At 34.2% G+C, this 25,498-nt stretch overlaps 1 protein-coding gene across 6 annotated transcripts in view; it reads left to right on the forward strand.

Moving 5' to 3' along the window:
* Nucleotides 1-25,498, forward strand: part of EXOC6B (exocyst complex component 6B) — a 596,645-nt gene that overhangs the window by 296,767 nt on the left and 274,380 nt on the right. For all 6 annotated transcript variants that reach the window (XM_087436583.1, XM_004435543.3, XM_014791430.2 and 3 more), the window contains 7 exons: nucleotides 5,540-5,623; nucleotides 5,991-6,037; nucleotides 7,365-7,485; nucleotides 20,684-20,755; nucleotides 21,702-21,799; nucleotides 23,419-23,524; nucleotides 24,399-24,508. In XM_087436583.1, coding sequence (XP_087292709.1) covers nucleotides 5,540-5,623; nucleotides 5,991-6,037; nucleotides 7,365-7,485; nucleotides 20,684-20,755; nucleotides 21,702-21,799; nucleotides 23,419-23,524; nucleotides 24,399-24,508 — 638 coding nt within the window. The remainder of the gene's footprint in view (nucleotides 1-5,539; nucleotides 5,624-5,990; nucleotides 6,038-7,364; nucleotides 7,486-20,683; nucleotides 20,756-21,701; nucleotides 21,800-23,418; nucleotides 23,525-24,398; nucleotides 24,509-25,498) is intronic.

Genomic DNA, 25,498 nt, shown 5'->3' on the forward strand with positions numbered 1-25,498 from the left:
CATCCATGGTAGTTATGCTCTATAAAGTCACTGGAGACACTGAATTAATGAATACTGAACCATTGCTCCTAGAGGTAATACAGGGTTAGGTTCCTTTGAGCTTCTGATCATAATATTTTCATTAACTAATCAACTCATAATCTTGTTTTATGTGTGTTTCTCTTTAATAACTCCTTGTTTAATATATATTGTTGATTCATTGATATTGAATTCATGGCCAACAGCCCTGTAACTCATGCCTGAATGAAGCTTATCTAAAACACGTATTTTCTCCATAAGGCACATCTTGCCTTCTTGAGTTTAGGAACACTTGACAGTACTTCACTTATGTGTTTGGGGGCCATTTTAAATAGCAAAATCACCAAAAAGAAGCACAAAAATGCAAGACATACAGACGGCAAACAGGTACATGAAAAGGAGCTTAACATCACTACTCATCAGGGAAATACAAGTCAAATCACAATGAGATATCACCTCACACCTGTTAGAATGGCTATTCTCAAAAAGACAAGAAATAGCAAGTGTTGGCAAGGATATGGAAAAAAGGGAATCCTTGTGCACTGTTGTTGAGAATGGAAATTGTGCAGCCACTATGGAGAACAGCATGGAGATTCCTCAAAAAATTAAAAATAAAATTATCGTCTGATTCAGCAATTCCACTTCTGGGTATTTATCTGAAGAAAACGAAAACACTAACTTGAAAAGATATATGCACCCCCATGTTCATTGCAGCATTATTTACAATACCTAAGATATGGAAACAACCTAAGTGTCCATCAATGGATGAATGGATGAGGAAAATGTGTTATATATCACAATGGAATATTATTCAGCAATAAAAAAGAAGAAAATCTTCCCATTTGCAACAACGTAGATGGACCTTGAGGATATTATACTAAGTGAAATAAATCAGACAAAGACAAATAACATATGCTCTCACTTATATGGGGAATCTAAACAAACAAACAAGAAGATCAACTGAACTCATAGATACAGAGAACAGATTAGTGGTTGCCAAAGGTGGGGGGTGGGCTGTGGGGGAATTGGATGAAAGGGGTCAAAAAGTACAAACTTCTAGTTATAAAATAAATAAGTCCTGGGGATGTAATGTACAGCATGGTGACTATAGTTAAGAATACTGTATTGTAGATTTGAAAGTTGCAAAGAGAGTAGATCTCAAAAGTTCTCAACACAATAAAAAAAATATTTGTAATTATGTGCGCTGATGGATGTTAACTAGACTCACTAGGATGATCATTTCACAATGTACACAAATATTGAATCATGTTGTATGCCTGAAGCCACTATAATGTTATATGTCAATTATATCTCAATTAAAAAAAAAAAGCACAAAAGTGCAAAAGACGTGGCACTAGATAGACTGTGAAGAGGATAATTGTTTATAGTATGTGAACTGAAATAAGAAGGCAGAGTGTTGCCTTGTTAGAAGTCAGCTGGGAACGTGTGCATTGGGCAACTCAAATTTTCACCACTCTACAGATTCGTGAATGACTGTGAAAGTGCCATGAGTATTGATTTTGAGGTTACAAATAAATTTTAGCTAATAGGCAAATTTGCAAATACGGAATCCATGAATAATAATCGACTGTATATTCCTTATATTCCTCTCTTGTGAAATGACACCACCATCAAACTGGTTACCTAGGTTAGAAACCTCACATCAGCCTTCTTTCCTTTCTGTCCTTTACCACCATGTCCAATCAATCATCGGCTTGTACCTCCTAAATATATGTCAAATTCTGACTGATCTTTTTGTATCTGATTTTTCCTTTCTTCATTCTATTCGCTACATTACAACTTCCAAATGTCTAAAACAGTTACCCTTTTCACAGTCTATTTAGTGCCACGTTTTTTTGCATTTTTGCATTGAAGTCCAAATATCAGCATAATTTACAAAGCCCTCCAGCCTCACCTCTTGTCATCCCTCTCCTGTACACCCTGAAGTTCCAGCCATGAAGAGCTTCTTTCAATTCGTGGGATGTGAGATGCCTTTTTTCTTTGAACCTCTGTGTCTCTACAAGGAACATTTTTTCCCTCTCTTTCCCTTTTCTTTACCTGCCTTATTCTTCTGACTCATTCTTCAATTATGAGTATAAATGTCATTTTTTTCTGGGAAGTTTTCTCTGACGTTCTTTCCACCCACTACACACATACGCATGCACACACTCAGACACATATACCACTCCAATCCATAGGATTCTGTAGTTTAATATAATTGCTTGTTTAATGCTAGTCTTCCCCCATAGACTATAAATTCATTAAGGACAGGGACCATTCTCAGTGTCACTTGGTAAACACTATATATATAAAGTGACTTGTTTTTCTGTCATTGTGTATATTACTTAATTATTACAAAGCCTTTGGAGCACTGCAATACTAATAACATAAAATGAAAAATACAAACAACTTTTCACTTGCCTGTCTATTGTTTTGTATCTATTTACTTGTACCTTCAGTAGCTTTTGAGGTTTTTTTTTTTTAAATATTAGTGATTATAAGAGCTTGAAGCTGAAATGGCAAATCTCTATAGTTCATCTGTTGATCTATTTGTGAATAGGCAGACACTTCATCAATTACTCAACTAGATTGGTCGGACATTTACTTCTCAAATTCCACCTATAAGCTTTGAGTTGACAAAATTAGCAAAGGAAATAGAATAATCAGAGTTGAATTTATTTAACAGCCACTAGGGAAAATCTAACTCATGTTTGCAAATGGGGAAGCCAGACCTATTAGATAAATTGGTCTTTTTTAATGTTTTTATTCTACTGAATGAATATTTGAAAGGCAAAACTGTATCTAGTTTAGAATTAAGTAGAGGTTTATGATTTGGTTTTTATATAGAATTTCATCTTGTATATTTTCTATCATTTACAACAAATAATTAAATTAGTATACTGTGGTCTAATTAGAGAGAAGTCTTTCCCTAAATTCTCAGCTGAGTGTACCTTGGCTCCAAAGCATATTGAATATGTAACATCACACTAGAATAATAAAGGGACTTGAGGGCTGTTAACCTTAAAATGAAAAGCCTTTCAGTGTGTACAGAATGTAGTTGACATTTAATAATACCACTATGCTGTGAAATGGTGACAAATGGGGAATAACTTTAACAAACCAACAGGCAGTTTCCACTTCTTATTTCTTAAATAGAATCGTTTGCTACCTCATTAACTTATGGACTAAGAAAGTCTTGAAATAGTTGTCTTAATGTTTGATTTCGTTTTATAGGCAGAAAAACTCAGGTGTGTACAGTTATAATCACTTTAGCATTTTAAAACCTTTGCTTTTAAGCTACACCAGGGGTCAACAAACCATGACCCAGGGGCCAGATCCAACCTGCTTCCTTGTTTCTGTATGACCTGAGAACTAAAAATGGCTTTTACATTTTTAAATGGTTGGTAAAAAATCAAAAGAATAATATTTCATGATAGGTGAAAATTATATGAAATGCTAATTTCACTTTCCGAAAGTAAGGCTTGATTGGAACATAGCCACACTCATGTATGTGTTGTCTATCGCTGCTTTTGCACTGTTAGAGCAGAGTTGAGTCATTGCAACAAAGACTGTATGGCTCACCAAGCCTAAAAATATTTACTATCCTGCCCTTTACAGAAGACATTTGCCAACCTCTGAGCTACACTATTGAGTTTGCCTGATTGAGTACCTTAAATCAACTTTCCCAATTTAGGGATGCAACAAAGAAGCCATGTTGAGTAAAATTCTTCAGACTTTTGGGACGGTGAAGGCAACTGAACTAGGTATTACATGAAGTTTACACTTTCTCACATGGGCAGGGCCTTCACTTTCATCACTGATTACATCTTATTTATTTTTTAAATAAGTGCTTGCATAGTGTTTATTATTTATCAGACACTGTTCTAAAAACTTTGTAACTGTTCTAAATCCTCATAACAACCATATGAGGTTGGCATCTCTACAAATGCGAAAACCACAGCACATGTATTAGTGAAAGTTAAATAGTTAATTAGTGAAAGGGAAGGTATGTAGCTAGTCATATGAGTTATGCAGCTAGGAAGGGGCAGAGCCACGATTTGAATGAAATCATCTGGTTCCAAAATCAGTGCTCTTAACTACTCTGCAATATTGTCATTCCTTTTCTACTCTTGTTTATTTAGAAAAGTCTTGGATTAAGAATAGAATTTAGTAATAGTGGAGCATCAAGTTTTAAAAGCTTTGAGCTTGTGTTAGTTTTCTAGGGCTGCTATCACAAAGTACCACAAACTGGGTGTCTTAACAGAAATTTGTTCTGTCACAGTTTTAGAGGCTAGAAATCCTAAAGCAAGGTATCAGAAGGCCATCCTCCCTTTGAGACTCTGGGTGGAATCCTTCCTTGCCTCTTCTGAGCTTCTGGTGGTGGCCAGCAATCCTTGGTGTTCCTTGGCTTGCAGCTGCACCACTCCAGTCTCTGCCTGTGTTGCCACATGGTGTTCTCCCTGTGTCTCTCTCTCTCTGTGTCTTTTCTCCTCTTCTTTTAAGGACACCAGTTATATTGGATTAAGAGCCATGCTACTGTAGTATGACTGCATCTTAATTTAACTAGTTACATCTGCAATGACCCTATTTCTAAATAAGGTCACGTTGTGAGGTCCTGGGAAGGACATGAATTTTGAGAGGACACTATTCAACCCAGTTACAGAGCTCATGAGCCAGCTCTTGGGCTCTAGAGCACCTTTCAGTTTAAGCCCAGAAGCCCTAAATGAAAAGTGGAAACTGTGCACTAAGAATTTCCTGGGCTGGCCGGCCCTGTGGCTTGGTGGTTAAGTGCGCGCGCTGCGATGCTGGCGGCCCGGGTTCGGATCCCGGGTGCGCATCGAGGCACCACTTCTCTGTCCATCCTGGGGCCGAGTCCCACATACAGCGACAAGAAGGGTGTGCAGCTGTGACATACAACTATCTACTGGGGCTTTGGGGGCAATAAATAAAAATCTTTAAAAAAAAAAAAAAAAAAAAAAAGAATTTCCTGGGCTTCGTTTCTTCTTGTTTGGTGTTAATCCTGCGCTAGATTATATCCTGTCTGGGAAGACTGATTTACTGTTCTCAGCTCCTGCTTTTTTCCTACCTCCTTTGGTCCTTTGTTCATGATTCATTTGAGACTAGTTTTCATTCTGGACTTATTTTCTGGAATATTCTGTGAGGTTTTATAAGGAACATTTTCTCAACTGTTGCTATAGCTTATGAGAACATTGGTTTGTCTTCCTTCTTGTGAATTTGTGATAGTTGGTTCAGAAACCAGCTTTCGTGTGTTGGTGGTTGAGTTCTGGTAGTTTCCTCTTAAGAATCTTTTGTATTCATCCTTACAGGATTTGCAAGTAAGGTTCAATAAAAGGTAATTGTTATTTTTATTTTTTCTGTGATTATTATCATTACTAAAATCACAGATTTTGAGAAATGTGGGTCTGCCTCAATTCCAGACCTGGGAGCTTTTCTTTTCCCATGAAATACTGGAGTAATTGGTTTAATTGTGTCAACCCATTTCTTTTTGTTTATTTTATAGGGTGCCCGGGAAACATTTGAGAACTACTACCGAAAACAGAGGCGAAAACAGGCCCGTTTGGTGCTCCAGCCTCCATCTAACATGGTAGGATCACCACCTTCACTTTTATCACTTTCATTTTTCTTCTCTGGTATCTTTTAATTATTTTGCATATGTGCTTTTTAAAAAAATTTTAACTGTCACTCTGAGACCACTTTTGACAGATGTGACTTGCGGTAAGAAACTAGCAACTAACATCTATCTATAGATTGCTATGTGTCAGGCATTGTTCTAAGGGCTAGATATATATTTTCTCATTTTATCCTCACTGTAACTCTATAAGGTAGGTACTATTATTATATTTACCTTATAGTCTTGGGAACTGAGCCTTAAGAAAATAAGAAACTGATTTTAACTTTGTCTTAAGGTACCAAAACAGAAATAATAACTTTTTTTCTTTGCTTTGTTGCAGCATGAAACTTTAGATGGCTACAGGAAGTATTTTAATCAAATTGTAGGGTAGGTATATATATGTATGTGTAGATATATTTAAATTTATACACTTTTAATACCTAGATTTGTGAGACTTGGAAAAATAAATCAAGTTTTCCTTGGAAAATTCTTTTTTTTTCCTTTTCTCAGATTCTTAAGATAAGATTTATTTTTGACTTTCTGATGATTTCAAAGGAGTGTCCTATTGGTTTCAACATTATATTGTTGGAGAGTACTTTGTGTGGATAAAGGGAGAAAAAACAATGAATTGTAATCTTATTGTATTTGATGTTTTGTTTCTCCATTCTTGGTAACAGAGAACCAAATAATCAGCAAAAGTTGGCAAACTGTTTCTAAAAGGACCAGCTAGTAAAGAACTTGAGGCTTAGCAGGCCATGCGGTTTCTGCCACAACGTTTCAGCTCTGTTGTTGCGGCGCAAACGCAGCCTCAGACAATCCGTGAATGGGGGCACGGCTGTGTCCCAACAAAACAGCGTTCATAAAACAGGCAGCGCGCCAGATTCGGCTCATGGCTGCATAGTTCACCACCCTCATCTAGAGTGTAAATATATGTTAGCATGGAATTGCAGTTCCCAAATAACCATCCCAAATATAGGCAGCTTGTTCTAATTACAAAATAATGATTTTGAGGTTAAAAGAAAGGGAAATAAGTTGAATTGTTCCATGAAATTTCTTTCTTTTTATCAGATTTAGATTGTTTTAATGTAATTGATAGGTTTGATTAAAATATATCGTAAAAATTCCGTTTAAATGATTGTTTTAATTAGTATGAATATTTAGGCATGATAGCTGAAGACACATTTTACATATATAACAATAAAAAAGCCACAGCAGAATGTTAAAAAATAAGTTTGCATTTTTTTTTTACCTCTGTAAGATACCTTTTCAACACTTTGATGAGAAAGTCTATATTAAGGGGAATTATTCTGATACTTTTGTGTGTTGGGTTCTTAACGAATCTGTATTTTAGCTTTCATTGTCTCTTTAAAATCTTTTAATTTTTTTAAATGTATTAATGGCCTGGTGTTTTTAATATAGTGAAATTAGCCTCCTTTACCTATAAACATTTTCCTCTATTACTGGATGGCATGGTTCACATTTAATAAATGTAACTCCAATTTCTGTAGAAGTGGTTAAGAAAATATCATGATCAGGGACATAATTGCAAGTCTAAGAAATCTGATTTTGTTTATGATACCAAAGAGCTTTCTTTAAGAAAAAAATGACTATTAACTTTGAATTTGATGGCAGCTCTTAGTGTTTGTCAAACCCTGGAGATAGTAGTTGAACTGTAATTTCTGACAGCTGTGCTTTCTGTCTTCCTCAATCTTAGCTTTTTTGTGGTTGAAGATCACATTTTACATACAACCCAGGGCTTAGTAAATAGAGCCTACATTGATGAACTGTGGGAAATGGCACTTTCGAAAACCATCGCAGCACTCCGTACTCACTCGGTATGTAAGAAGCCCAGAGAAGTTCTTACTTGGAGCTGATTATCTATATGCTATTCAGTGTTTTACTGCTTTACAATCATTATATGTGTATCATTTGGAATCACCCATTTGGAGCTATGATCTTCAAAGACATATGTAAGTAACCACTTCAAATTGCCGTGTTCTCCGACGCTGAGCCCACTTTTGTGGATGCTCTTTGCAATAAGAAAACAGCAGTTAACATTTATTGATTGCTCTCTCTGTCTATGTCTCAGGCTTTGTTATGTGTACTTCATATATATTTCATCCTCACTGCAACCCTATAATGTATTATTATTATATTTACCTTATAGTCTGGGGAACTGAACCTCAGAAAGGTTAAGTAACAAGCCTAATGTCACACAGTAAGTAGTGGAGCTTCGATTCAAACCCAGACAGTATGACTCCAGAGCACATGTTCTTAACCGCTACTCCATATTGCCTTCTGTAATGCCCATTAATAGTAATTTGGCGTTCACAGTTTATTCTTACTTTTTGAAAAAAATTGTTTACAGCATATCACTAAGTTGCCTTATTATGGGTTTTCATGATCTTTTGACATAAAATCATTGCACGAATTTTTGATGATAATCCACTTCATTTCAGAAAGAGAATGCTGGCTCTGAATTAATCATTCATTCATTCATTCAATATTTTTTGAACATTGATGACGTGTTGGTGGTGGGAATACAACAGTGAATAAGACAAAGTCTTTGCTTTCAAAGAGTTATATTTTAATTGGAGGAGATTCCCGATACATAAATAAGAATATCAGACAGTGATAATGCAATTCAGACAATTAAAATAGAGTGATAGATTAGGACAACAAGGTGCCTGCTTTTGATCGGTTGATCAGAAGTAGCATTCTGAGATCTGAATATCAAGAAGGAGTCACTATTTATGCAAAGATCAATTATAAGAGTGTTCTAGGTATAATGAACAATAGTTTAAGGGCTTTGAGGTACTTTTATGTCTGAAGTGTTTGACGAATAATAGTGAGGTGTCAATAAAAGAAGATAATTTAGCATTAAAAAAATTTCAGTAAATAGCTCTAGTATCCATTTAGTTGTGCTAGCTAGAAGCTTGTCTCCATGACCCTTCAACTCTCTTTATCTATTCATCAGCAAGTGTTCCAGAGTAAATGCCATATGTAAAATCTATAATTGAAGAAAGTGTAGCTGTTTTAGGGAATTAAAAAATGTCCAGAGTGTTAGAACATAGAACATAGAAAGCTATGGTAGGAAGTAAGAATAGAGAAGTTGAAGTAGGTAGGTGTCATATTATTTAAGACCTAATTGATCCCTTAAGCAGTGGGCTGAATGGAGTGTGTGTGTGTGTTTGGGGTTCGGGTAGAGTAAATTGGAATGAGAAGATCAGATTTCCATTTTGAAAAGATTACTCTGGCTAAATTATGAATGAAGGGTGAGAATGGATGTGAGGAGAACAATTAGTAGGCTGGTCTAGTATTCCAGGCAAGAGATAATGATAACTGGACCAAGGAGTGATAGTAGATATGCAGAGATGTGGATGAATTCGAGAGATTTTTAAGAAGATTAATTGTACTTTCTGATGGATTAGATATAAGAGATGAGGTTAAAAGAAATACCAAGGTAATGCCTAAGTTTGTGGTAGCCTTCCTTGGATGATAGTGTTGGTTTTGATGGTTTCAAGTGGGGAGGTTCATGTGTTGCCTTTGGATATGATTACTTTCAGATGCCTTTGTGCCATCTGAGTAGCAAGGTCTAGGAGATTGGTTAATATATGAGTTTGAAACCAAAGAGGATATGTTGTTATTGAATGTGTTGCAACTATTTTTCTCCTTTTATTTTTGTTTAGGGTTTCTTTTTTAGTATTTAAAAATTTTAAATGTTTATGTATCTAATTATATTTATCTTATTATTAAATTTTCTGCATTGCTTATATATGGCCAAGAACTTAATCTTACAATTTTACCATTTTATTCTTTTGTCATAATAAAGTCTGGCAAATTTGAAAACATTTTTCAAAACTTCCTGCCTGTTCAGGTCCTTCAGCTATTTTATGGCTTGATTTTTATACATTTATGTATTTACTACCACTTGTTGTTTTCATTTAAAGTCTGATTAAGGATCTCATTGAATTTTTTTCAATAGTATATCCATTGTCCTAAAATCATTTTTTTAATGTCTTATCTTTTCCCCATTGTATGGTGTGTTCTTACATATAAATATTTGTTATACAAAGATAACATGTTTATATAAGATAGTTAGAAAATATTGATTATTAATAGTAATAAATTTTGGCTGTGATCCCTGGCATAATTATTATTAGCTTTCTTATATGTAAATTTAAGGTCTTTTTTTCTGTGTATGAATACACAATATACAATATATATTTAAAATAGAAACATGCTGTATTTTTCATTTACTATCTAATTAAACTGTAATAATTTTAATATACATTTGCACGATGTTCCATTGGAGGAATGTGCCATTTAAAAAGTTAATCCATTTGATAAGCTTTTTAAAAAAGTTTTTTTAAGCTATTAAAAGCATTGCAGTGAATATTTTTATCAATATTTCTTTGCACAATTGATTATACTAAGGATAAACTCTTACATGTGAAATTAGTGAGTTAAAGGATCTATGCATTTCTTAGGCTCTGGATGCGTATTGCTAATTTGCTCTACAAAAATTGTGGAACCATTTAGCACTCTGAGCGTTATCTATTAGAATGCCTATTTCCCTTTTCCTTTTACTCCATAGAAGGTTATATTTACAAACAAAAAAATCATTCCCAATCTATGTCTGAAATTATATCTTAATTTAATGTTTTTCTTTGATTAATACTGATATTGAAAATCTCTTCATATGTTTTTAGTTGTTTGTATATCTTTTGGAATTTCCTGTTCATATGCATTACCTTTATATTTTAATAGGTTTTTAAAATATTTTATAATTTATTAATAGAACATGGCTGTTATCGTTTAATCTGAATGTTAATCTCTCTTCTGATATATAGGTTGTAAATATTTTTTCTTAGTTTCTTATGTTTCTGACCTTTGCTTTTCTTTTCCTTGGCTTTACAGAAGTTTAAAATTTTTGTGTAAAGTTTATTAAAATCTAACTTTACAATTTGTCTTCCTTATTCCAGAGAATATGTAATTATTTGTCTATATTTGATTTTAGTATTTCTACTAAATACTGATCACGAACATAAAAAGTTTATTTTAGCATAGAGTGTGAGGTTAGACTCCATCTTTATTTTCAAAATGACTCATCATTTCCAATAACAGTATTGTGATAATCGGTTGTTTTATTCAACTCGAGTTGCCATAACAAAATACCATAGACTTGGTAGCTTAAACAACAGAAATTTATTTTCTCACAGTTATGGAGGCTGGAAGTCTGAGATCAGGGTGCCAGCATGGTTGGTTTCTGGTGAGAAATCTCTTCCTGGTTTGCAGATGGCCACATTCTCATCGTGTCCTCACATGGCCTTTCCTCAGTTTTTATTCTAGTGTCTCCTTCTCCTTTTATAAGGATACCAGTCCCATCAGATTAAGGCCCCACCCTTACGACCTCATTTGACCTTAATTCTCTCTCTAAGGCCGCCTCTGCAAATACAGCCACACTGGGGGTTAGGGCTTCAACATATGAATTTTGGGAGGACACAATACTCAGTCCATAACATCTGTCCTTTCCCAATGTATTTTGAAGACCACCTTTATCATATAATAATATATTATATAAACATTAAGGTCTGTTTCTAGGCTCTATGATTTCCCCCCTACCCCCTTTCCTGCTCTCTGTCTTTAACCAATACAACATCATTTTGATTATTACATCTGATATAGTGTGGTTTAATTTCTTACAGGACATATTTATCCTCTAAAATCCCCTTTTTAAAATATGCTATTTAACTTCTTACTTTTCTTCCAGGTTAATTTGAGAATCACTTTGTCACATCCCTTCCACCACTTACCTCCCTCCAAATTTGAACTATAGTGTTATTATGCAGTAAATCTGTACATTAAAGTGGAGATAATTGACATATTTCAGTATATGGTATTTTTCACAAGGAATGTATGTATTTTTCTCACTTATTTGCCTTTATGTCTTTTGGTAAAATATTTTATATGCTCCCTATCTGATTTTTGGTGTTTTATGGTTTTTTCAGGTAATATTTTGAGGAAGTTTTTTTTCTAATCATTTTTATTAACTAATATTACTGTCATTCTATGGAAGAGAAGTACCTGATTTTGTTTGTTTATTTTATATCTGTCCATTTCACTGCACCAGTTTTACTTTTTTCCTGAGAAAAGCTGTTGTTCTTTTAGAAAACTTAGATTTCTTTCAAGCTGTTTCTTTTTTGTAAAGCAGTGCTTCTTAACTTTTTGTGTGTGGCTAATACATTTGAGAATGTGACAAATCTGTAGAACTCCTTCAGCAGGAAAGTCGTATTTGATGTCATTAAGAGTAGGACACTTTCCAAGTGTACCAAATAAAGTGTATGTCTATGGAGAAAATTAATCTTAAGGGAGTTTTTCTTTGTAGATCTACTGTATGTTCTTTTGAACTGAAAAATAAATGACAAAATACCTCCTCTTTTTTTCCCCCCAATAGTTCAGCATCAATCTATAGAGGTAGCAAGTAGACTAGAGGTTGCTTAGGGCTGAAAGTGGGTAGGAGGACTAAGGAGGTGACAGCTTAACTGGCAAGGGGTTTCTCTTTGAGGTGAAGAAAGTATTCTAAAATTGACTATGGTTATGTTTGCACATATCTGCGAATATACAAAAAGCTAAAAAAAACCATTGAATTATATACTTTAAATGGATGAGTTGTATGATATGGGAATTGTATCTCAACATAGCTATTAAAACATAACTCAGCATCACACACATTTACTCATTGAACCATTTTATCCATTATGAGACAAAGTAGTTGATGCCACAGATGCTAATTCTATTTCATGACAATATTTATTGTATCATATTAGCCAGCAAGCAAAACAAAATAAGAACAACCCAAACATCAAAACAAATCTCAAAAACAAACACTATATCTGAGTGACTAGGTTATTTGTTTATTAAAAATCTATATATTTTTCTTATTTTCTATGTCACTATTTAAAACTACTCTTTACTTTTTCTGATTGAATTATTAGTCATTGCATAAATTGGAAACATTTTGAAAGATATAGTATTTCAGATATTAATGTGTACAATATTCTCAATGGTGGTTTCAAAACATGATAAAGATTTCACTCAATCCATCTGACTTAGAATTCAAATTGAGCATATTGCTAAAATATAATAATAATACAAAGGAGACGTCACATCAGGAATGGTTCAGTATTAGAAGATCTGCTAATATAATTCCTAATATGATTGTTAATAATGTGATAAACAGGAGTCGGCTCAGTGGCGCAGCGGTTAAGTGCGTGCGCTCTGCTTTGGCGGCCCGAGGGTTCGCAGGTTCGGATCCCAGGCGTGCACTGACGCACCGCTTCTCAAGCCATGCTGTGGTGGCATCCCATATAAAGTGGAGGAAGATGGACACGGATGTTAGCCCAGGGCCAGTCTTCCTCAGAAAAAAAAGAGGAGGATTGGCATCGGATGTTAGCTCAGGGCTGATCCTCCTCACGAAAAAAAAAAAATATGATGAACAGATCATTTGATAATACTGAAAAGGTATTTTTTAAGATTCAAAATTATGGAACAATGTAATCCTGTGTGGCCAAAAAACCTCACGTTTTATAGATATTGATATTGAACATTTTTTCTTGTTATGTGATAGGTGGACAAGAGCATGCACTGTGACAGAGGTTTTATGCATACTCACATTGATACCCATCTCCCTCCCATATATACGGATTTTAAGTTTTTTTGAGTGAAAGGTTATACTGAGCATATGTGTCTTCCAGATCTCCTAACCAAAAATCTCATTGAAATAACATGAGGGGGAAACAAACTAAAAAGAGAAACTCTATGAAGTACCATGCATAGGCCAGAAGTTTTGAAAAATTTCTTTGAACTTAGAAAACAGAAGGAATCAGAGTAATGACTGAACCTGAGAAAAGAAAATATTACGTTAAATATGGTAGAGGGGGGTATTGTCAAAGTAGGAGACATTCTTCCAAATGGAATCTAGGAGCACTGTAAATTCAGTCAATAAATACAATGAGCAGAAATGGGCCTAGGAGAAATCATAAGGGAAATTATTTAGAGGTCTACTTTCCAAAAACCTTGGCCAGCCAGCTGCTTACCCAATTCCTTTGGCCAACCTTACTGTCTACATAAAGAGACAGTAGCATGGTCAGTGAAATTCTTTAGTGCTACTGTTGAACAAGGTGATTCATCTACCCCACTCACTTACAAAGAGCCTATAGTCAGTTTCTTGGGAAACAGGCTTAAAACTGCAGAGGATGAAACCCATACCAGTTATCCATACTAATCAACCTAGTCCTTTATTCCAAAACATGAACAGACAGTCAAGAGTCATAAAATGTAGGAAAACCAATTACATCAAATAGAAGACAACAATAAACAAATAGAATAACTATTCTTTAGAAAATACAAATAATTCATGGACTAGTAGAAAAACTTGAAAGTAATAATTATTTCTGATTTTAGGAATATAGGAGGCTATGTTATTCATGCCAACTCTTCAGCTGGAAACAACTAGAAATGCTGCTTTATGTGTATATATAAGATGTTCTTCAGGTCTCAAGTGCATAGTCAGGATATTAAGGAATTATCAGGCCAAATCAAAGGGAAATTGAGAGTCCAGAGAGGTAGGCTAAACACTTAAGCTGCCTTTGCCTTGAGGTCCCTTGTTAGTACAGACAATTTGAACATAGATTTTGACAGGCTCTTGGGCCTACCCAAGATGGAGAGCCTAATATGGTGCCCTCCTCACATTAAGTTGGAAAGGACTATTCCTTTCAGGTTAAGGGTTGAACCAGAAGTAAAAGAAAAAGCAGTGAAAATTCTTCCCTCAAAGAAATCGCCAGGTCCAGGAGGTTTTATCTTCAATTCCTACCTTACATAAACACAGAAAAGAGGAAACACCAACTCATTTTATGAAGTGTGTGTAATTTTGATAATGAAACCAGGTGAGGATAGTATAAGAACTCATAAACTCATAAATATAGATCAGGAATCCTAAGTAAATACTAGAAAACAGAATCCAGCAATTTATAAACAACATTAATATATTGAGTTTATAGTCACAAAAGCAAGCTTGCTAATATAAAGTTTAATATTACAAAGTCTATTAATGTAATTTAACACATTAATAGATTAAAAATTATATAATCATTTCAATAGGTACAGAAAAGCAAGTAATAAAACACACCGTAAATTTATGGTAGAATCTATTAGTAAGTTAGAAACATAAGAGAATTTCCTTAGACTGATAAAAGTGATCCTCAAAAACCTATAACAAATATCATTTAATTACCATCACTGCTATTTTGTATTGTACTTGAAGTCATATCCAGTGTTGTAGGGCAGAAAAATAAATAAACCTTTGATAAGAAGAAATAAAATTGCCCTTTTTGCAGATGATATATTTTTGTACATTGAAAATCCAAAGGAATTTACAGAAAAATTATTATAATCAATAGAAGAGGTTAGAAAGTTTCCTGGATACAAAATCCTTATACAAAATCAGTTGTCTTTCTATAAACCAGGAATAAAAGTTGAGATATTAAAATTTTTAAAAGATAAAATTGACGCAATAGCAGAAATCAAATGTAGCAGAAATGTATTTAACAGAAGGTGTTCAAGACCTCTGTGGAGAAGATTCTAAAATGTTATTAAGAGACTAAAATGAATTAAACAAGACCTAAAAAAAATTGAGAGATATACCATATTCATTGATTGGAAGAGCTATTGTAGATATCACTTCTCTCAAAATTCATCTATAAATTTAATTTAGGGCCAGCCACAGTGGCCTAGTAGTTAACTTCAGTGCACTCTGCTTTGGCAGCCTGGGTTCAGCTCCTGGGTGCAGACCTACACCACCTGTCTGTCAGTGGCCATGCTGTGGTGGTGGCTCACATACAAAAAGAGGAAGATTGGCAGCGGATGTTAGCTCAGGGCGACATTTCCTCAGCAAAAAAAAAAAAATTAATTCAGTGCCAATCAGAATCTCAATAGTTTTATTTTGGGGAGGATGAATACTTTGCAACCTGATTGTAATATTTTTAAGTCAGTACAAAGACCAAGAACAGGTAAGAGACTCCTTAAGACTCAGAATAAGGTAGATGGCTTTCCTCTACCAGATATTGAGATTTAATTTAAAAATCATATTAATTTAAGACACTCTTGTATTGTCATTGGGTAGATAATGAGAACAGAAAAAAGGGCTTCCAAACAGATCCTTGATGTTTATAAAAGAGATGACATTGCAGGTCAGTGGGTAGAGGACAGACTTTTCAATGAATAGTACTGGGACAGTTGACGCTCAGTATGGGGGAAATAATATACCAAAAAATGAGTTTCAGGTGGGTAACACATCAAACTGTGAAAGGTTAAACTGTAAATCTTTTAGTAGATAATATAAGGGAATATCTTTGTGATTCAGGATATGGAAGGAGTTCCTAACTAAAATCTGAAAAGCACTAACCATAAAGGAAAAGATACATATGTTAAACATTAAGCTACATTAAAACTGTAAGAAAAAAAACAAAAAACAAAAGATAATGGAAAAAATAAGCCACATAGTAAGAAATGATATTTGCAACACATAAAATCAGCAAAGAACTAGCATAGAATATATAAAGAATTTCTACACATCATTACAATAAAGACAGACATCTCAATAGAAAAAGTGATCAAAAGATTTAAACAGATACTTCACTAAAGAAGGAATCCACCTGGTTGAGAAACATGTGAAAGGTGCTCAACCTTAGTGTATCAGTGAAATGCAAATTAAAACCAAATGAGATAGTGTTATGCAAGAATTGACAATACAAATGTTGATAAAGATATGAAGCAATCAGAACTCTTATATACTAGTAAGGGAATGAGTCTAAATTGGTAAAACCCTTTGAAAAAGTTTGACATTATCATGTGAAATTGAAGATCCCCATGAACCACCAATTCTTTTCCTTAACTATATTCCCTCGAGAAACTTGCCCTAATGCACCATAATACATGTGCAAGAATATTCATTCCAGCGTTGTTGAATTTTCAAAATTAGAAAGGACTTAAATTTCCCTCAGTAATAAAATGAATAATCTGAGTTAAACTCATAACATGGAATGCTGTACAGCATGAGAATGACCAAACTATAGCTATATACAGTAGCATAGATGAATTTCACAAGTATAATGTTAAATGATAGAAGCAAAACAGAAAATGATACTTACAGTTTATTTCCATTTATGTGATGTTGAGAAAGAAAATAATGAGTAACTCTGAATATTTAGGTGGTTACAAAGCAATGAAATTAAAAGAATGAACTGACAAGCCACATACTGGGAGAAAATATTTGCAAAATGCAGATCTGATAAAGGACTGGTCTCGAAAAGACACAAAGAACTTTTAAAACTCAACAATATGCAAACAAACAACCCAATTTAAAAGTGAGCAAAAGTTCTGAACAGACACTTCACCAAAGAAGATATACAGATGGCAAGTAAGCATACAAAAAAAATCCCCACATCATACATCATCAGGGAATTGCAAATTAAAAAAACAATGAGATGCTGCTACACACCTATTAGAATGGCTAAAATCTAAAACACTGACAACACCAAATGCTGGAGGGAATGGAACAGGAACTCTTATTGCTGATGGGAATGGAAACTGATGCAGCTAGCTTAGGAGACAGTTTGGCAATTCTTACAAAACTAAATATAGTTTTATCATATGATCCAGCAGGTGTACTCTAGATATTTGTCCAAATGAGTAGAAAACTTATGTTAACACAAAATGTTAACATGCATGTTTCTAGCAGTTATTGGTAATTGCCAAAACTTGGAATCAACCAAGATGTCCTTCAGTAGGTGAATGGATAAACAAACTTAGGTACATCCATATAATTGAATATTATTCAATGGTACAAAGAAATAAGGAATAAGCTTTCAATCCACAAAAAGACATGGAGGAAGCTTAAATTCACGTTGCTAAGTAAAAGAAGCCAATCTGAGAAGGCTACATACTTTATGATTCCAACTGTATGACATTCTGGAAGAGGCAAAATTGTGGAGACAGTAAAAAGATCGGGTGTTACCAGGATTCGAGAGAGGGATGGAAGGATGAGTAAGTGGAGTGCTGGGGATTTTTAGGACAGTGAAATGATTCTCTATGATATTGTAATGGCGGAATATATCATTATACATATGTTAAAGCCCATAGAATATACAACATAAAGAGTAAACCCTAATATAAACTATGGACTTTCGTTAATGATAATGTGTCAATATTGGGTCATCAGTTGTAACAAATGTACCACACTAATGCAAGATATTACAGTAGAGGGAACTGTGTATGAGTATATGTGTGAAGGAGTATATGGGAATTCTGTACTTGCTGCTCAGTTTATCTGTCAACTCAAAACCGCTCTAAAAAGTAAAGTCTATTAAGTTAAAAAATACAAAGAAACAAAAAAACTCAGGAAAGACATGGAAATGATTATCATAAAAGTCATGATATTATTTCCCTTAGTGGGAAGGAAAGGAGTTTTTTTTTTTTTTTTTTTGTGAGGAAGATCAACCCTGAGCTAACATCCATGCCAATCTTCCTCTTTTTGCTGAAGAAGACCGGCTCTGAGCTAACGTCTATTGCCAATCCTCCTCCTTTTTTTTTTCCCCCCCAAACCCCCAGTAGATAGTTGTACATTATAGTTGCACATCCTTCTAATTGCTGTATGTGGGATGCGGCCTCAACATGGCCGGAGAAGCGGTGCGTGGGTGTGCGCCCAGGATCCGAACCCAGGCCGCCAGTAGCGGAGTGCGCTCACTTAACCACTAAGCCACCAGGCCGGCCCTGAAAAGGAGTTGTGATTAGAGCATCTGGGAGCTTCTGGCATGCTGGTGCTGTTCAGTTTTGCTTGCCTGGTAAAATAGTACATATAGGTTTATTCTTTTTTTTCTTTATGTATACGGTACTCACAATTTAAAAAAGTGTAGGAAAGAGGAAAAGGAAGCAAGCAAGCCAAAGAAGGGCAGAAATCAAAGATAAAATTGCTTTCTTGGAAATCTATGATAGAGGTTTAATTCAAATAGAATAGAGAAATTTAATTTACAGATTAAATAGATAAAATTGGCTATTTTTGTGGTCAAGAAGATAAAGTCAAATATATATCCCAAAATATGAAGCAAAGACACAAAGAGATGGAAAATATGAAAGGAAAGTTAAGAAATATGGATAATTGATTTTGGTTGTATCTAATAGAAAGATAGGATAATCACAAAGGAGAGACTTTAATAATTAAAGAAATAAAAGATGGAAATTTCCCTGCAATGAAGAAAGACCGGATTCTTAAAATTGAAAGGCTGCATTGAATCAAGCAGGGTAAATTGATGGGAGACAATTTTCTCACATCTGAAATTTTGTATTTTAGTTTGAGGGCAAAAGAAAGGCATTTTCAAACATATAGGGATTCAAAGTTTAGTCTTTACCCATCCTGTATTATTAGGTTCTACAAAAAATGAAAAAGAAATCCAAAATATATGATGGGGTAGGATTAAATAAATTGCGTGCAGAAAAATGAGCAAAACTCACAGATATATCTAAATAACCGGTTATTTGATTATTTGTAAAGTTTAATGCTATTAAGAATTCGTACAAAAGGAGAGATTTAATGTTTAAAAAGTTTTTTTGATGAAAACTCTAGAGTATTTCAAGTAATCAGTGAGCAGAAAGTATATAACTTATTAATAACTACTGTACCTTAATTAAAAGAACTCATTTGGTGAAAAACATGAAAGGAAGTAAAAAGGAAAGAAGAAATTATTGGAAAGGGAAACTTAAAATGACATGGCTGGAATAGGTCCAAATATGTCATAATCACAGGAAATGTTATAGAGTAAGAAAGTTTTATAGTCTGATTACTAAGAGATACTCATACATTAATTAAGGTGACCTAAAAAGATTAAAATTAAAGAGGAGTAGAAAGGCGGTATTCTCCAAGGCAAATAGAATTGAAGTTGAAGACTATTAAATGGGAGAAGAGAGGAACATTTTGTAGTGATATTAGTTTTAACCTACCCAAAAGGCAATAGCCTTTTTACAGGGGACAACAAGCATCAATATGTATAAAACAAAACTAAACATGTTAGTAAGAAGAGAAACTGATGAACCACACCATCGTGGGAGAATTCAGCACACCTCTTTCAGGAATTGAGAGATCAAGCAGAAAGCAAATAACAAAACTATAATTAAGAGGATTTGAATATCAAAGTCACTGAACTTTCTTCATAGTGACATATACATCTTTTGTATGCTGCCTACGGAAGCTACCTTCCATGTCATTTCAGTTTTCCAATTTGTTGATAAGAGCTTGTACATGGACTTCATTTGTGATTTCTATTTTCCTCTGTGTTTATGTTTATTTTCTCTTGTATTCCTTGTATTGTTTAGTTTTGTTTTCTCTTTCTTGTTTAATCAGACTTGCCTAAGATTTGTCTACTTTACTGATTTTATTTTTAACTTGAGCTGTTAGTTTAATTGATCAAATCTTTCATGTGTTCTCTATGTTACTAATTTCTGCTTTTAATTTTATCACTTTTGTTTTCTCACTTATTTATGGTTTATTTTGGCTTTTTTGGCCTAGCTTCATGAGTTGAGTGGTTAGTTTATTTTCTGTCTTTTGTGTTTTCTAATGTTTGCATATAAAGATATAAATTTATTTTGAATATGGTTCCATTTCATAGGTTTTGGTATGAAGTGTTTCATTGTTCATTTAAAAATAATCTGCAATGTCAATTTTGATTTCTTCTTTAACTGAAGAGTTGTTTAGTAGTGTGTTTTAAAATTTCCAAGTGTTAAAAATGTAGATCATTGCTTATTGGAGTCTCTACTCAGCTCTTCCCTGGCTGAATCTGGTGTTACCTTAAACCAGGAAAGAATTGGACCCTTTCTAGGGCATCTTCAACAGGTGAAGCATTAAACAATTAAATAAATCAAAATTTAGTTTTATTTTTAATAATAAAGGTCCTTTTCCTCTTTGTCTTTTGTTTCCTTTAGTCTTATTGCTCTGATCCAAACCTCGTGTTAGATTTGAAGAACCTCATTGTGCTTTTTGCTGACACACTTCAGGTTTGTGACTTCTGTTTACATACGTAGATATCTAGATTAATATTTATTCAGCTCTCTGTCTTTTCGTTGTCTACCTAAGCTTGAATAAGTACCTCTAAGTTTTTAGTTGTGTTTCTTCTTTTCCTACAGCTAGATCTTTTTATCTCTTTATAGCATTTCCTGGTCATCACCTTGACCAATTATGTACTCATAAGTAGTTCCCATCCCATTTTTTATCTCAGAGCAAATCAATTAATTGAACCACTCACTACCTTAGTTTTTCAAAAGGTCCTTAATTCAGGTATGGTGCCTGAGTGATTTTGGAGATTCTTAGCTACCATCTTGAATAATGATTATTGATTTGAACCACATGTTATATCCAATAGAACAGCATTAGAAGTGAGATTGGTAGCATTTTCAATTTCTTTTCCTACTCCTGAAGGTTGCTGAGAGTTACAGGAGGGGTTGTAGGGAGAACTTAGCCGACAAGTATATATTCATTTTAATTTTCATCTTTTAATTTTTTTCTGGCTGGCTTAGATATTTTGGTATGTATCTTTTAATTTTTGAGAGAAACACACTAGACATTAGATGGAAATGAAAGATTCTCCTATCATGATTTCATTTATAAGGCAGTCTTTTTTTTTTTATAATTTTATTTATTTATTTTTCCCCCAAAGCCCCGGTAGATAGTTGTATGTCATAGTTGCACATCCTTCCAGTTGCTGTACGTGGGACACGGCCCCAGCACGGCCAGAGAAGCGGTGCGTCGGTGCGCGCCCGGGATCCAAACCCGGGCCGCCAGCAGTGGAGCGCGCGCACCCAACCGCTAAGCCACGGGGCCAGCCCCATGATTTCATTTAAATTCTTGGCCAAAGAACAAAAATATCTTTCAGTGCCTAATCTCTCTCATGTTGCTAAAAAAGGTCATCTTATAAAATGAAGCCGTTTTCTTATTGTGTTTCAGGTGTATGGTTTTCCTGTAAATCAGCTTTTTGACATGCTGTTAGAAATCAGAGATCAATATAGTGAAACTCTGCTGAAGAAGTGGGGAGGTATTTTCAGGTGAGAAATTATCTATAGTCGTGTGTGTGTGTGTGTGTGTGTGTGTGCATGTGCATTTGTGCACACATGTATGTTTAGACCTAAGGTTTTTCAGATGTTATAAGCAACAAGTATATGCGGCCTATATTTTCTAGCTGTGATCCAGGTTATGATTCAGGATTCAAGTAGATTGTAGTGATGTCCCAAATAAAGTTCTCAAGATATCCAGTCTCAGTGTATTAGTGTCTACTAAGTGGGGAGTCCCCAAACTCCATTTTGGTTTTTTTGATCCTTTCAATAAGTGTTAAATACCTTGGTTCAGACCATCCAGATCATCTTAGGTATTCTTATTATAAATACATAGGTTTTTGAGGATCATGCCTATTCTACTGCTCACTTATAAGGTAGTGGCTTTTGAGCCCTTTTGAATAATTTAGGCTTTTCTGGAACCTTTTTTGAACACTTATTCATGTGATTCCTATTCTTCTTTCTTCTCCTCACACAAAGAAGGGGCCTATTACAATCCAACGTTTAAAGCATATCATTTAAATTGTTTTTGCAACATACATACAATAATAAGAAAGCTATTCCGTTATACCTCCCACTCATAATGTCTCCTTGTGCTGTTTTCCTGGCATACAACCCATGTCAACTCACTTGAGTTTCTTCTCCTTTTGAACCCTTTACTGCTTTGCTTAAAGTGATCTTCTTGCTTACCGCAAGACCCATTCCCCGGATCAACTTACCCTGTTTTCAGATTTTACAGCTTTGAGATCTTACCTTGTTCCTTTAATCTGACTCTTCACAGTTTATGAACCTATCTCTGATCATCACTTAGCTAACTGATTTTTTTATTAATATAAACATTTGTATTTCTAAAAACCGGATTTATCTAATGGTACAATTTAGGGGAGGATTATCTCTATAGGAATCTTAAAAGTTAATAATGTGATATATCCATGGTCTTAAAAGCTTCTCATCTGATACCTTCAGTAAGTTTCTGTTTTGATTTTAGTAGTATAGTTTCTGCTTTTAGAGATCCCTCAGTTTAGTTAAGGAGCAAGCACCTATGAATGAAAAAAATTCATGGTTAATGCACAGCAGTAGATGAAGGAAATGAAGATAATTTGGATTATTATAGAAGTAGTTTTCCTCATTTGCCCATTTTTAAGGTTAGAATAGAAGATCTAGTACAGGATTAAAGAGCATAATCAAATATATCTTATTTTAAAAAACACGCAAAAAAACCTCTTTGCTTTTTCCGGAGCACGCATTCTTTTGTTGTTTACTTCTCACTTGCCTTAAGGCTTCAACATGTTGGCTTAAAATTTTCTGTCTCATTTGTAAATCTCAAATACTATGAAATCATGTTTATAATTATGTTCCATTTGTTTCAGAGTGTATTTTTCTTTCTGTCTTCTTTTAAAGATGCTCTTACCTGAAAGCAAATAGCTGTATTGTAGAAGAAATAGAATAGGGACTGAGGAACGTTCATTGTGGGTTGTGATATATATATATATATATATATATATATATATATAACCATTAGAGTTCACCTGAAAATTAGTTGTGATCACTACAATGATTAACCCACCCTTCTTTTCTTCCCTCTTTTCTTCCCTCCCTTATTTTCTTTATAGAAACATACTTGATTCTGACAACTATAGTCCTATACCAGTAACAACTGAAGAGATGTATAAAAAGGTGGTAGGACAATTCCCATTCCAAGATATAGAGCTGGAAAAGGTAAGGAATACTTTAAATAAACTTCTTTGTTTGATTTGGCATCCTATAAAAGCTTTCATTGTATCAGTCTCATTAAAAGCATTGCCTCCAACTCCATGAGTTAGAATTCTAGAAGACCTTCAAAGGATGTTTTTTGGGCCCAGAAGAACAGAAGTTCTTGTTTTGGGAATCAGTAGATGGCTTTGGGGTCCGTCTTACCTCTAAGTGTTTGGGGGATTGCTGGGAGCATTCCAGTTTGGTTTATGCTTTGAAATAAGTGCTTTTCTTATACTCTTAGAACATTTTATCCCCAAAACATACAGTATAATTTACCCTGTGTCCTATATAGTTTTATTGGTTTTGACAACGCATTGAGTCATGTGTCTGCCACCACAATAATGATACAGAACAGTTCCATCATCCACCAAAAGTCCCTCATGCTGCTCCTTTTTAATCAGTCCTCCTCCCTACCCCCTAGCCTTTGGCTACCACCAGTCTGGTTGCTATCCGTCTACTTTCCCCTTTTCCAGAATGCCATATAAATGGAATCATACAGTATATAATCTTTTGAGACTGGCTTCTTTCACTCTGCATAATGCTTTTGAGTTTCATCCTAGTCATTGCATGTATCAATAGTTCATTTCTTTTTATTGTTGAATATGTACCGCAGTTTAATCTCTTCATTTGTTGAAGGACATTTGAATTATTGTTTATTTAAATTTATAACTTATTCTTTTGTATCAGGAGACTTTTGGAGATATTTTCTTAAATTTGAGGCGGTTAAGCAGACAGTTTAGAATGTGGAAGAAAATTCCATTTGCATTTTAATTAATTTATAAGTATCTTCAATGTATGTTGGTTTGTGACTTGCTTTCATTAATTCTTGGTTTTACAGCAACCATTTCCAAAAAAGTTTCCTTTCTCTGAATTTGTGCCAAAAGTTTACAACCAAATTAAAGAATTTATCTACGCCTGTCTGAAGTTTTCAGAAGATCTTCATCTAAGGTATAGTATGAAATAGTGGAAATGTAACAAATACTGAGACTGTGACTCTGTATATAGAAAAACTCTGAAAACTTTTCAATATTCCCTTCAGATCTGATTTTGAAAGTCTTGATATTAGCCCTTCACAGCATGGCACTGCTGTATTTATATAGTCATGGTGAAGGGAAAGGTGGGAACTTTTGCATAATTTGTTTTTGTTTATATTACTTATTTTATTCGCTATTTTCTTTACATATTTGTGTTTCAACACTTTCTGTTAGTGAGAGTTCATTAGAAAAGAGTAGTATAGCATACTAGTTTTTACATTCTACTTGATGAAATTTTAAGGCCAGTTAGGGGAGTAGCAGGTAAAATCCCTTGGAAATACTCTTCTTTCCAAATATTCTCTGGACTTGTTAAAGGTACCCATATCTCCTTTAAGTTTAATTATTTAGCTAACATATATTGAGCCTATTTATATACCACATACATCCCGATTACTGGGAATGCAGAAGTAAAAGACACAGTTCTTTGCCCTCAGATGTTGTTAGTATCTACTAAGGATAATAGACATAAAAATAAACAGTTAAAATATACCATGGTGAGTGTTGTAATATGTATAGTGTACTTTCAAAACAGCTAGAAGAACACTTAATTCATCTTAAAGAATTTAGGGGAGAATAGTCATCAGGATTGGCTTTCTAAAAGAACCTCTTCTTCTCAGTGAATATCACCATTCACCTAAACTAGAAATCAGAGAATCATTTTCAGCACCTTATTTTCTATTAATAACTATTTTTCTTAAAAACAAAGTTTCAGGCATTGGTGAAAATTCTTATAAACACCTTACAAATATGTTATAACGTCTGTAAAATTCAAAATAGTACTCACCTATGAGTTAGTAGGAAGTATACTTTATTTTTACAGTGGAGGAAAGTGAGGCAGAGAGAGGTTAACATACTGTTAGGTATGTTACTGTATATAAATTATTATAAGTTCATTGCATAGTGA

The sequence above is a fragment of the Ceratotherium simum genome, chromosome 11 (assembly GCF_057802395.1).
Source record: "Ceratotherium simum simum isolate JZ-2026a chromosome 11, ASM5780239v1, whole genome shotgun sequence".
NCBI lineage: Eukaryota > Metazoa > Chordata > Mammalia > Perissodactyla > Rhinocerotidae > Ceratotherium > Ceratotherium simum.